A 13,520-nucleotide genomic window follows, 5' to 3' on the forward strand; every position below is an offset into this window, starting at 1 on the left:
AAGAGAGGGGGGAGAGAGGGGAGGAGAGGAGAAGAGAAGGGGGAGAAGAGTGGAGAAGGAGTGGAGACAACTTTTAATAAGCCAGAAATACACAGCTGTGAAGTTCGGCAGGCACTTAACTTTACCGGTCGGTTATCCTTGGTTCTGAAAACTCCTACTTACGTTTTTATTCCCCAATGAGCCAATGAAAATGACCAATCAGCAAAGGCGATTAACGAAGACTACCTTGACTACCTACTACACGGCGACCCCACTACGACAGGATTATCGATTATCTCCATGGCGAATAATTTGCGGTGACCATACTGAGGCCGCGACTAGTTCCCAGAATGCGGGAACTCTTCGCGACCATGAAGGTGACTCATCAGAGACCACCAGCGAACATGTGGCGTCCATGTGGCGAGCTCAGAGTCTCCAGCACTCGCCTAAGTGGGACAGGCCCATAAGTCTTTAATTCTTTGCAACAATTGTGAAATGGTTCAAGTGAGGAAGCTTGGAGCTAAGAAGTATTTGTAACAATGGGCAGGGAGAGAGAAGCAACTTCCTACCTTTTGGACCAGGGAAGCCAGTTTCACCAGGGAGCCCAGGTGTACCGGGCGGACCTTCATTACCCTGTGAGGAACAAAATCCACGTGTTACCAAAATAAGTGTACACAGCACCCCTCTTAAGCCTATGTAAGAAGGAACTGCAGATGCTGGTTTGAACTGAAGATAGACACAAAAAATTGGAGTAACTCAGCAGGACAAACAGCATCTCAGGTGAAAAGGAACAGGTGACGTTTCAGGTTGAAACGCTTCATCAGACCTGAGCTATGTCCACATAGCCCACATTGATGAAGGCAGCTTTAATTCCCCATTTAATTGTGGGAGGATTTGAGTTTAGGAGCAAGGAGGTCCTACTGCAGGTGTACAGGACCCTGGTGAGACCACACCTGGAACATTGTGTGCAATTTTGGTCTACTAATTTGAGGAAAGGCATTATTGCTATTGAGGGAGTGCAGCGTAGGTTCACCAGGTTAATTTCCGGATTAGCGGGACTAACGTATGCTGAAAGAATGGGTCAACTGGGCTCGTATTCACTAGAATTTAGGATGAGAGGGGATCTTATAGAAACATATAAAATTCTTAGAGGACTGAACAGGCTAGATGCAGGAAACATGTTCCTGTGGTTGGGGGAGTCCAGAACCAGGGGTCACAGTTTAAGAATAAGGGGTAGGCCATTTAGGACAGAGTTGAAGAAAAACTTTCTCACCCAGAGAGTTGTGAATCCAATGGAATTCTCTGCTACAGAAGGTAGTGGAGGCCTATTCACTGGATGTTTTCAAGAGAGAGTTAGATTAAGCTCTTAGGGCTTACGGAATCAAGGGATATGGGGAGAAAGCAGGAACGGGGTTCTGATTTTGGATGATCAGCCATCATCAGGTTGAATGGCGGTGCTGGCTCGAAGGGCTGAATTGTCTACTTCTGCCATGATTATATTGACTGGCGAAGTTAAATTCAAACACAACAGATAGAGCAAAAGGGAAGATACAGGGTGCTGAATTTAGTTCTCAGCATTATGGTGCATCAGTTCCATGGTCCACACACTACGGGAATTACCCTCTACCCTAAATGACAAGGGAAAGTACTCATTTGTAGCATAAACAGTGCCCCTGGCGTCTGCATATGTTCCCAACTTTTGTCCTTCACTCCTCCGCTGTTTGGGATACTTCAAATTGTAACATTCAAGGCACCTCAATGAACCCCAATAGTTATCCCAATGATATTATTTCAGAAGAAAGGATTGGAATATCCCCAAGGAGAGAATGAATTCTGAGGATTGGGTACATATCAGGAATTAGCAAAGGAGGATCAAGGCTTTAAGATGGAATGAAAAAGTATGCTGCAAGGGTATTGCATACTGTGGAATACTTCACACGACGTCTCAAAGAGAAAAACAATGAACTAAGGTTAATAATAACTCATAATGTAACGGAATTAAGGTTGCTCTTAAAAGAAAAATGCAGCACTGTGGCACAGAGGTAGAGCTGCTGCCTTTCAGCGCCAGAGACCCAGATTCGATCCTGACTATGGGTGCTGTGTATACAGAGTTTGTACGTCCTCCCCGTGACCTGCGTGGGCTTTCTCCGAGATCCTCGGTTTCCTCCCACACTCCAAAGACGTACAGGTTTGTAGGTAAATTGGCTTGGTATAAATGTAAATTGTCCCTAGTGTGTGTAAGATACTATTAATGTGTGGGGATGGCTGATCGGTGCAGACTCGGTGGGCCGAAGGGCCTGTTCCTTCTCTCCTGAGGGCCTGTCTTAAGGGGTTGGACAGGCTAGATGCAGGAAGATTGTTCCCGATGTTGGGGAAGTCCAGAACAAGGGGTCACAGTTTAAGGATAAGGGGGAATTCTTTTAGGACTGAGATGAGGAAAACTTTTTTCACACAGAGAGTGGTGAATCTCTGGAATTCTCTGCCACAGAAGGTAGTTGAGGCCAGTTCATTGGCTATATTTAAGAGGGAGTTAGATGTGGCCCTTGTGGCTAAAGGGATGGAGAGAAGGCAGGAACAGGATACTGAGTTGGATGATCCGCCATGATCATATTGAATTGCGGTGCAGGCTTGAAGGGCCGAATGGCCTACTCCTGCACCTATTTTCTATGTTTCTATGTTTCTATGTTCCAGCGCAATATCTCTAAACTAAAGTTAGACACAAATTGCTGGAGTAACTCCGTGGGTCTCAGGCAGCATCTCAGGAGAGAAGGAATGGGTGACCTTTCGGGTCGGGACCCTTCTTCTGACTGATGTCAGGGGAGTGGGCGGTACAGAAATAAAATGTAGTCGGAGACGATAAGGCTGGTTGGAGAACTGGGAAGGGGGAGCGGATGGAGACAGAGGGAAAGTAAGGACTACTTGTACTTAGAGAAGTCAATGTTCATACCGCTGGGGAGTAAGCTGCCCAAGCGAAATATGAGATGCTGTTCCTCCAATTTGCACTGGACCTCAGATGTTGCATCTCCTGTGGTTGCAAGGGAAAGTACCTGGGGAGGGGGTGGTTTGGGTGGGAAGGGACAAGTTGACCAGGGATTTGCGGAGGGAACGGTCTCTGCAGAAAGTGGGAAGGGGTGGTGATGGGAAGATGTGGCTAGTGGTGGGATCCTGTTAGAAGTGGCAAAAATGTCAGAGGATTACATACTGTTTGCGACGGCTGATGGGGTGCAAGGTGAGGACAAGGGGGACTCTGGCCTTGTTACGAATGGGGGGAGGGGGAGCAAGAGCGGAGCTGCTGGATATCGTTAGTGTAGATTCCTTACTGAAAAGAAACAGGAATAAGTGCATTGGATAGTTAGGAAATTACAAAGAAAATACACAAACAATTTGTGTCCATCTTCAGTGAAACAGCGGAGTGGAGCACCAGTGTATCCACACTGCCTGGCAGCTCCAGCAAGCTCGGTTGCATCATGACCTCTCATGCTGTCCAAATAGAGTTTGTATGTGTGGGTTAAGTTCAGGTCCTCTGCATTTTTCGCACATCCAAGGGATATGCTGGTTTTTAGCTACTGTAGGTGGACGTGAAGAGAATTAGGGGATGGGAGAGGAGTTAACGTGAGGGTGAAAATGTGATTAATGTGCATGGATGGCTGGCTGGTGGTTCCCCGCTAGATGGCTCAATGACAAATGAATCGTGGTAAACATTCTAGAACTAATGGGGATCTACAGGACTAGACGACACCAAGAGCTAAAAGAGATTAGCATTTGTAAGGCATTGGTGGCATTGATCAGGGAATCTAATGGAACGGAATCTCGGAATTCTCAGGACCTGATGGCCTGCCAAAACCCCGCAGTTTTGAATGAAGGAACGAATGAAATGAATACTTTATTGTCACAAGTCACTGTAAAAGTCCTTGTTTTGTATACCCAAAGAGCCACCACATAAATTATGGCACCAGCAAAGTTACAAGATGTCTGGCACCAGGTCCTCCCTTGCTCTCCCTCCTCCCTAATGGTGGTCCACCCATGCTGAGTCCTCCTTGTTCTCCCCCCCCCCCCCCCCCCCCCACCTCATCCTGGTGGCGGTAATGCAATGAAGATAGGGGAGGCACTTGCTTGTCATTTTCCAGAATATCATTGATTCTGGAGCAGTTTCCACAGATTGGAAGGTGGGAAATGTAACAGGGATGAGAAAACAGGAAAAGAGGGATTATTATTAATAGGAAAAAAGACTAGGAACAATAACTGCAGGCCTAACAGGGCACTTAGAAACATAGTTGAATTGGGCAGTCACAATGGGTACATGATGGGAAGCTTGTGTTTGACTGAAGTTGCAACTGGAAAAAAACACAGTTAAAATTGTGTAGGAAGGAACTACAGATGCTGGTTTACACCAAAGACAGACACGAAATGCTGGAGTAACTCAGCGGGACAGGCAGCATCTCTGGAGAGAAGGAATGGGTGACATTTTGGCTCGAGACCCTTCTTCAGACTGAGAGTCAGGGGAAAGGGAAACAAGAGACATGGAAGGGTAAGGTGTGAACACGAGTGATCAAAGGGGATGAAGTTCAAGGTAAATGTAGAAAAGATGATTGTTAGCTAGGGGAAGCTGACAACGAGGCATACAAAGTACAATTTTAACCAAGAGGACACTCAAACTAGTCGGAGAACAACGTTTGAGGATGGATGGAGAGAGAGGGATTTGGACTTTGATAAGGTACCACAAAAGATATTAAGAAGCAACAATAGAGTGAATTGTATTGAGGGCAAAATACTGATGTGGTTTGATAAAGGTCCAACAGATAAAAAACTGGGAGCAGGAATAAATGAGTAATGTTCGGGTTTGGAGACCATGACCAAATGGTTCCGTGAGTCTTGGTGCTGAGGCTTCAACTGTCATAAAGTCATACAAGGGCACAGCATGGAAACAAGCCCTTGTATGTGAATACTTGGCCAATAAATTTAAACTTAATTGTTTACATTGACCACCCATTTGCGCTAATCTCATATTCTCCTCAACTTTAGTTTAGTTTAGAGACACAGCACGGAAACAGGCCCTTCGGCCCACCAAGTCCACGCCGACCAGCGGTCCCCGCACATTAACACTAACCCACACACACTAGAGACAATTTGTACATACACCAAGCCAATTAACCTGCAATTCTTTGGAGTTTGATAGGAAACTGAAGATCTTGGAGAAAACCCATGCAGGTCACGGGGAGAACGTACACACTCCGCACAGACAGCATCCGTAGTCAGGATAGGACCCGGGTCTCCGACGCTGCAAACGCTGTAAGGCAGCAACTCTACCGCTACGCCATCATCCCAGATTTTATCTCACATCCAAGCTGCCACAATCCACATCAATGATTTGAATGAGGGAATGATGTAATATATCCGAGTTTGATTTTGATACAAAGCAGGCCTTTGCATGGCACAGGTTAATTGTCCATGTAAAGGATGTCAGCTGACTTCAGGGGGACAGTTTAACGGAATGAGTTAAGGATATGGCAGATAAATAGACTGTGGAAAAATGTCAGGATATGCACCAGAGCTATATTTTTTAAATGTTGAGAATTTAACATGTTTAGTTAGGTGTTGCGAGCTACTTGGTTATCCTTATAGACAATCACTGACAGTTAAGTGGAGAAAGCATTTGGGAAGACAAATGATACATTGGCTTTTATTGCAAGGGGACTTACAAGAATAAAAATGTCTTGTTCAAATTATATACAAAACCAAGTGAGATAGCTGTTGGAATAGTGCGTGGGGATTTGTTCTCCCTGCCAAAGGAAGGGTGTACTTGCATCAGAATGATTTCTGATGAACCTTTGCTGGGGAGTTCCTCAGTGTAGTGCTTCTCCTCCTGTTCCATCAAGAGAATGGGGCCTCTGCTCCTTTGACTAAAGGGCCTGTCCCACGAGCATGCGACCTGCATGCGGCGAGCGCGACCAAATCGGAAGCGGGGGCCACACGGAGGTCGAGTGATCCCCGTACAGGGCCGGTCCCACCAGCATGCGCCTGGTGAGCGCGACCAAACTGGAAGCGGCGGCCGCGCGGAGGTTGAGTGAGTGACGTGCAGTTCGAGCGAAGTCCGCGGGAAGTTCGTGTGTGACGTACAGCGTCTAGACGCTGCGTACGGTGTTGAGATGCTGCGCACGCCCGTCAAGGCAGCTGCCGGCTTGCAGGCTGTTGCCATGCGGAATTTTTGAACACGGTCGGTTTTTCGGAGCCCCGCGCGATGTCGGGATCAGCTCCGCACAACCCCTTATGGCTCTGGCGATCGAAGTGGGACCGGCCCCGCGTGGCCGTACGGCTCAAGCGACCACATTAGGTCGCGCTTGCCGCGTGGTCGCATGCTCGTGGGACAGGCCCTTTAGGTCGCGCTTGCCGCATGGAGTCGCATGCTCGTGGGACAGGCCCTTAACTTTGCTTGAATGATTCCATTACAATTAATCTCAATTCACAATAAAGTATTTTACATCAATTAAGACTCTTACCTTTTCACCCGATGTTCCAGGGAAACCAAATATGCCGCCCGAGCCCTTTGGTCCTGGTCGTCCCGGTCTTCCAGGTGCACCTGAAATCCCAAAATCTCCAGGTCTCCCTTTCTCAAATCCTGGGAGACCTCGCAATCCTGGCAAGCCACTGGGACCAGGTAGTCCTGGGAATCCTTTGTCTCCTATTGAAAAATAAGGATGGAAATATCAAAATTTACTCTTTACATTGATCTTGCGACTTTGCCCCAATTGTTAATCAGATACAAATTGGCTGCAAATTTGTGCTTGTTAACTCTTCCTTTGAGAATTTTATTTTGTAGACAATAGACAATAGACAATAGGTGCAGGAGTAGGCCATTCAGCCTTTCGAGCCAGCACCACCATTCAATGTGATCATGGCTGATCATCCCCAATCAGTACCCCGTTTCTGCCATCTCCCCAGATCCCCTGACTCCGCTGTCTTTAAGAGCCCTATCCAGATCTCTCTTGAAAGCATCCAGAGAACCTGCCTCCACCGCCCTCTGAGGCAGAGAATTCCACAGAATCACAACTCTCTGTGAGAAAAAGTGTTTCCTCGTCTCTGTTCTAAATGGCTTACTCCTTATTCTTAAACTGTGGCCCCTGGTTCTAGACTCCCCCAACATCGGGAACATGTTTCTTGCCTCCAGCGTGTCCAAACCCTTAGCAATCTTATATGTTTCAATAAGATATCCTCTCATCCTTCTAAACTCACGAGTGTGCAAGCCCAGCTGCTCCATTCTCTCAGCAATGACAGTCCCGCCATCCCGGGGATTAACCTGGTGAACCTACGCTGCACTCCCTCAATAGCAAGAAACTGTAAAACTGTATTTCATCCCATGGTTTTAACTCAGCTCATTTATACCCATAATTTCACTGTATTTTGTGCTACTTATCGGAAATGGTTCTAATTGCACAGTAATATAAACCAGTAATTGGTATCTATAGTAACAGACATGAAAACTCGACAAGTATAATTTATTAATAGTGTCGTTTCTGTTCATATTTCTCCCAAGCAACACAAAATAATCATGATTTAAAAATTAATCATTCTTATATATACTATCAAATATATAAATATACAATCAAAATATTTTGATACAATTTCAAAAGCACCAATATTTCAACTAGTCTGACAGCAAAGTTTGCTTAATTTGATAACATGAAATATATTGTGGACTTTTATCCAAGTTTTACCCAATCCATATATTGACTTTTAAAGTAAAATGTTTTACAAAATAAATGACTTGTTAATTATTGAAACAATACAATGATATTAATTTGAATTGTGGTGCTAGAAGTTACTATAGTTGCCATTTGTCCATCTGTGAGAGATGGTGGTCGGGCTTTGACATTGTCCTGCTTGGATAGGGAAATGTTTCATCTGCGGTTGCATCTCTTGCTGTGGCTGACTCAGCCTAATCCTCCCACTACTCTCACAGGTGAAGTTATCTCTGGCTGTTGGAGCGGGGACTGTGTTGCTGATGCTATTGGTCATTTTGTGGCGTTGGTGCTTGTCCTTCAGTGTCTTGAACTATATGCTGTCATGGTGCATAATACCTAACAGGAGGTCCTTTCTCCACCTCCCCGGTCTTTAGACGCTGCTTCCCAGTTGTCAGTGCCAATGATGAAATATATCTTTTAATCTTTGGTCATCCACTTGGCCCTCGTGTTTTGGCGACCTAGCATGAGGGCCCAATATCACATCTTTGGGGATGTGTCCATTTCCCATCCTGCGTTGATGTCCAAGCCAGCATCTGGTTCACGATCGCAGGGATACTGGACATGTTGATCAGGAAGAGTACAGATTCAGAGGTGATTTTGTCCTGCCATGAAACCCCCAGAATGCGATGTTATGATGAGCATTTGATGGCACTGGGCCTGTACTCGCTGGAGTTTAGAAGGATTAGGGGTACTCAAGGGGTAATTCAGCATCGAGCCCACTCATCACTGGCACCAGAGCTGGATAAGCCTTTGGCTATCGTGGCTGTTTTCCCGAGGCAGTGTGACGTATAGAAGGTGTCGAACATGAAGTGCTCCTGCAGTAACATCACTTGCAGTGTTGATCTGCCCAAGCACAGCAGATAAAACAGAGGATTTTGCAGGATCCCCAAGGCTAAGGCAACCTTCTCAATGCCCATCAGTAGCTAATGGCATGTCATGGAACCGTGGATCCTGTGGCAAGCCCGGATGTGAGTCTCAATCACGGAGGACTGGACACACCCGGAATTACTAACTTTGTTTCTTTCTCCTCAGATGCTGCCTGGTTTACTTTAATTTAGAGACACAGGGTGGAAACAGACCCTTTGGCCCACCGAGTCCGCACCGACCAGCAATCCCACACACTAACGCTATCCTACACACACTATATACCAGGCCAATTAACCCACAAACCTGTATGTCTTTAGAGTGTGGGGGGAAACCGGAGATCCCGTAGAAAACCCACGAAGGTCACAGGGAGAACGTACAAACTCCATATAGACAGCACCCATAGTCAGGATCAAATCCGGGTCTCTGGCGTTGTGAGGTAGTAACTCTACTGCTGCGCCATCGTGCCACCCATCTTAGTATTTCCAGGTAATCTTTGATCTTCTCAGCATTTCCCGAAATTTCACAGTTTACTTGTAATTTGAGTGCTTTTGATCCAAACGCCCATGTGGGGACTCCAATTCCATCCACTTCTGATTCGATCAACTCTCTCAACTGAGCTACCAAGCACTTTGGCCTACCAATGTGCAGAGGCCCTACTCTGTCAACAAGGTAACCAAAGGGTTTTCCAGCTACAAGCTCATCACCTGCTGTTACACTGAGTTTCCCAATCATTGATCAAGCAATTGCAATGAAGGCAAGCATGGAGTCATAGAGAGATACAGAGTGGAAACTGGCTCTTCGGCCCAACTTGCCCACAGCAGCCAACATGGCCCAGCTCCACTAGTCCCACCTGCCCACATTTGGCCCATATCCCTCCAAACCTGTCCTGTCCATGTACCTGTCTAACTGTTTCTTAAATGTTTGGATAGTCCCTGCCTCAACTACCTCCTCTGGCAGCTTGTTCCATACACCTACCACCCTTTGTGTGAAAAAGTTACCCCTCAGATTCCTATTAAGTCTTTCCCACTTCATCTTAAACCTATGTCCTCTGGTCCTCGATTCACCAACTCTGGGCAAGAGACTCTGTGCATCTACCCGATCTATTCCTCTCATGATTTTGTACACCTCTATAAGATCACCCCTCATCCTCGTGCACTCCAAGGAAGAGACCCAGCCTACTCAACCTCTCCCTGTAGCTCAGACCCTCTAGCCCTGGTAACATCCTCATAAATCTTCTCTGTACCCTTTCCAGCTTGACAGCATCATATGGCCTCAATATAAAGCTCTCACATTTCACTAGGGTGCTCTGGCCAGTGGATTGAATGATCTATCTGACAAGAAAGGGTTTGGTTATGAAAAATACTGCTGATGCCGGGAAACTGAAATAATAGCAATTGCTGGAAAAAATTTAAAAAACTCAGCAATTCAGGGAGCATCAGTGGAAGGAGATAATGTCAACATTCAGGGCCTGCAACCCTTTAACAAATCTTTGGCAACATAAGAAATATACATCAACTATTTGGCCCCATTGGCAGCTCGAAGGCTGTGTGGAAAGGAACAGGATATGGCCTGGAGGTTGTGTTGTATGGCAATGTTTTAAAATCCCCCAGCATTGCAGAAAAGATTTATGAGAGCATTGCCAGCTCACGAAAGTCTGAGTTATAGAGAGAGGTTGTACAGGCTGGGACTTTATTCCTTGGACCATAGGAGACTAAGGGTGGATCGGATAGACGTGCATCAATTCATGAAGGGACTAGGGTCAAGATTTGTTAGAGGCAAGAGTGATTAATTTTCATATGTACTGAAAACAGAACATTGAAATTCTGAAAGAGTAAATGGAACAGGCACAGATGCGGTGTAGACAGAGGAATTGGGAGTAGTGGATAGAGTCTTTGAAGGAGGCAGGGTGGGAAGAAGTGTAGTCAAGATAGCTGTGGGAGTCAGTAGGTTTGTAAAAGAGTTAGTCTATTTTTTGTGATGGATACTGTGAGATCAAGAAAGCGGAGGGAGATGTTGGAGGTGGTCCAATGGAATTTGAGTGCAGGATGGAGATTAGTAGTAAAGTTAATGAAGTCAGTGAGTTCTGCATGGGTGCAGGAGGTAGCACTGATGCAGTCGTCATGCAGCAGAGATAGAGTTCAGCGTATGCCTGGAACAGTGATTGTTCAACGTACCCTACAAAGAGGCAGGCATATCTGGGCCCATGTGAGTGCCCATAGCTACGCCTTGGATTTGGAGGAGGTGGGAGGAGTCAAAGGAGAAGTTGTTGAGGGGAGGACCAGCTCCGCTAGGCGGAGTAGAGTGTTAGTAGCGGGAAATTGGCTGGTTCTGCGGTCGAGGAAGAAACGGAGGGATTTCAGGCCTTCCTGGTGGGGGATGGAGGTACAGAGTGACAGAGCATCCATAGTAAAGATGAGGGGATGAAGGGTGAGGAAGGGATGTCTTGCGCATAGGTTGGGAGGGAGTGGACCGGGGGGGGGGGGGGGGGGGGGGGGGGGGGGGGGGGGGGGGAAGTTGCGTGGAAATTGTCAGTGGCTGCGAAATTAAATCAGTGGAGCAGGAACAGGCAGAAACAATGGGTCTGTTGATAGATTTTGGGGAGAAGGCAAAACCGGGCCTGGGAAATGATATATGGAACATGCTGACAGAGGAAGTGGTTAAGACAGATACATCAACAACGTTTAACGGATTTTTGGATAATTACATGGACAGACGAGGTTTAGAGGGATATGCCTCAAACATGGGCAACTGGGACTGGCACCAATGGGCATCTTGATCATCATACATTAGTTGGGCTGAAGGAGAGAGGGTTAGGATGGATTCGAGGTACGTGTCTGAAGAAGGGTCTCGACCCGAAACGTCACCTATTCCTTTTATCCAGAGATGCTGCCTGACCCGCTGAGTTACTCCAGTTTTTTTGTGTCTATTCTCAGTTGGGCTGAAGGGTCTAACTGACTCCACGACTCTGACTGTGGCAAGGGATTATCCAATCACTTTTATGTGGTGGAATAGATATAAAATGAATTCTTATTACTCCAAATTGATGCATCCAGAATTTTCATGCAACCAGAATTATTTTGATTTATTTTTGCTGTATTTCATATTAATGCTTTACATCCTTAAAATGACTACAAAGTTGCAATGTGAAACATTGCCATGTAAAAGTCTAATGCCCCTGTCCCACTTAGGAAACCTGAACTGAAGCAGGTGGTTGCAGGTGGTTGCTGGAGTTTGCAGGTAGTGGAAGCAGGTAAGGAGACTGATAAAAACCTCCGGGAACCTCCGGGAACCGCACGGAAACCTTGGGTGGAGCACAAAGTCTCCAGAGGTTTCCGTTCAGGTTTCCTAAGTGGAACAGGGGCAAAGGAGACGGCAGGCACAAGAGACACGCTGGGATGCTAAAGCAAAGAAGCTGTACTGGAGGGATGCAGCCTGTCAGTCAGCATCTGCGGAGGAAAATGGACGTACGATATTTTGATCGGGACTCTTCTTCTGCGACGTAGCTAAAGGCTAATGCATGGAATACTCGCGTGTGAAGAACTGTATTTTTTTTTTGAGTAATTCTCAGTTGACTAGCAAATTCATGCAATTGGCTACCTCTCCCACCACATTCCCCATCAATGCCAGATGCCTGATCAAATTTTGTACCAGGAATTCCAAATTTCCCCAGGGAATGGGAAGTGTCAATCTATAGCAGTCATTTAAGGTTGCATTTTCTCTCTCTCTCTTTCTCTACCGCTACATCCAGTCCTTATGCCTACAACGGATATAATTGGCAAGACTTCATTTTGGATCAGCTTGGTTTGCGAGACTGTTTAAACAGACAGCCAGCAAATCCTGGACAAAACTTCAAAATGTCTTTCTCACCTACCTAATCAAACGTGTTTCATAACTGGAACCAAACTTGGCAAAATTGTGGTGCCTGACGTAATGGGAGCAAGTGTCACTCATCTTAATTCATCAATTAGGAACAATGTGTTCTGGTTAGAGATGATTGGCTAATAATTCGGTCAATATTGCTTGCCATCCTATGCAATAAAGGAAAAGGTGCGTGTAAGCAAGACTGATAGACCACAACTCTGATCCAATGGAAAATCATCCAAATGTTCTTGGTTGAAGATCACACCAAATATATCACAGTGCTACTTAACATTCCAGTAGCACCTATCAAAACATCAAAAAAAGTCCTTACATGGGATTGAGTGCAGAGAATCTCTTCACATCTGGAGTCCAATTTCAAGGATTTAAGCCAAGGAATCATATATTTTAACTACATTTTAGGTCGAGCAATGAAAAACATAATTCCAACCATGTAACAAATTCAGATCTCTATTTTAAGACCATACGTCATCAAAAGAAGTTGGCACATTGCCCTTGTAAGTGCTATGAAGCGAGTGAAACAAATTTTCCTCAGTAGAAGCTTTGCCAATTGAGCACTCACATGGGGAATCTGACTCTAGCCTTGCTTTCCATTACACCGGGGAAGTTGCACTTCAGGTGCACGCAATCTCTTAGAGAGAACTCCAGAAATCTCATAGAAATGTAACGAGATACATCGTGAAGGGCTACAGTTTAACAACCCTCGGTTCTGATCGTCCCAGGTTATCCCACCCCCACTTGATCAAATGAACTGACTCCACATTTCTCTCTTCCACAAAGACTGGATCTGGCTCTTGTCCCAGAGTTTCCGCGCACATCTCATCGTGTGCCGTGCAATTGTACAATGTTCGAAGCCTTTTACACACCCATCAGTCAAGTCCATGATTGTGGAAAGGCCCAATACACTGGATCTTTGCACGACTGATGATGTGGGTGACAGTTCATTTGATGTTTTACCAGCTGACGGTGATGCTTCAGTTTTTTGTGACCCACCTTCTGGTCCTATAACCAGTCCCTTTTTTTGTTGTTGTGTATTTCCTGTGCCTCTTCTGTTAT

At 45.9% G+C, this 13,520-nt stretch overlaps 1 protein-coding gene across 1 annotated transcript in view; it reads right to left on the reverse strand.

The window, feature by feature from the left end:
* Positions 1-13,520, reverse strand: part of LOC129701953 (collagen alpha-6(IV) chain-like) — a 398,708-nt gene that overhangs the window by 42,019 nt on the left and 343,169 nt on the right. Inside the window, 2 exon segments of the mRNA XM_055643398.1 lie at positions 549-612; positions 6,477-6,658. Coding sequence (XP_055499373.1) covers positions 549-612; positions 6,477-6,658 — 246 coding nt within the window.

This window comes from Leucoraja erinacea, chromosome 12 (assembly GCF_028641065.1).
Source record: "Leucoraja erinacea ecotype New England chromosome 12, Leri_hhj_1, whole genome shotgun sequence".
Taxonomy (NCBI): Eukaryota; Metazoa; Chordata; class Chondrichthyes; order Rajiformes; family Rajidae; genus Leucoraja; species Leucoraja erinaceus.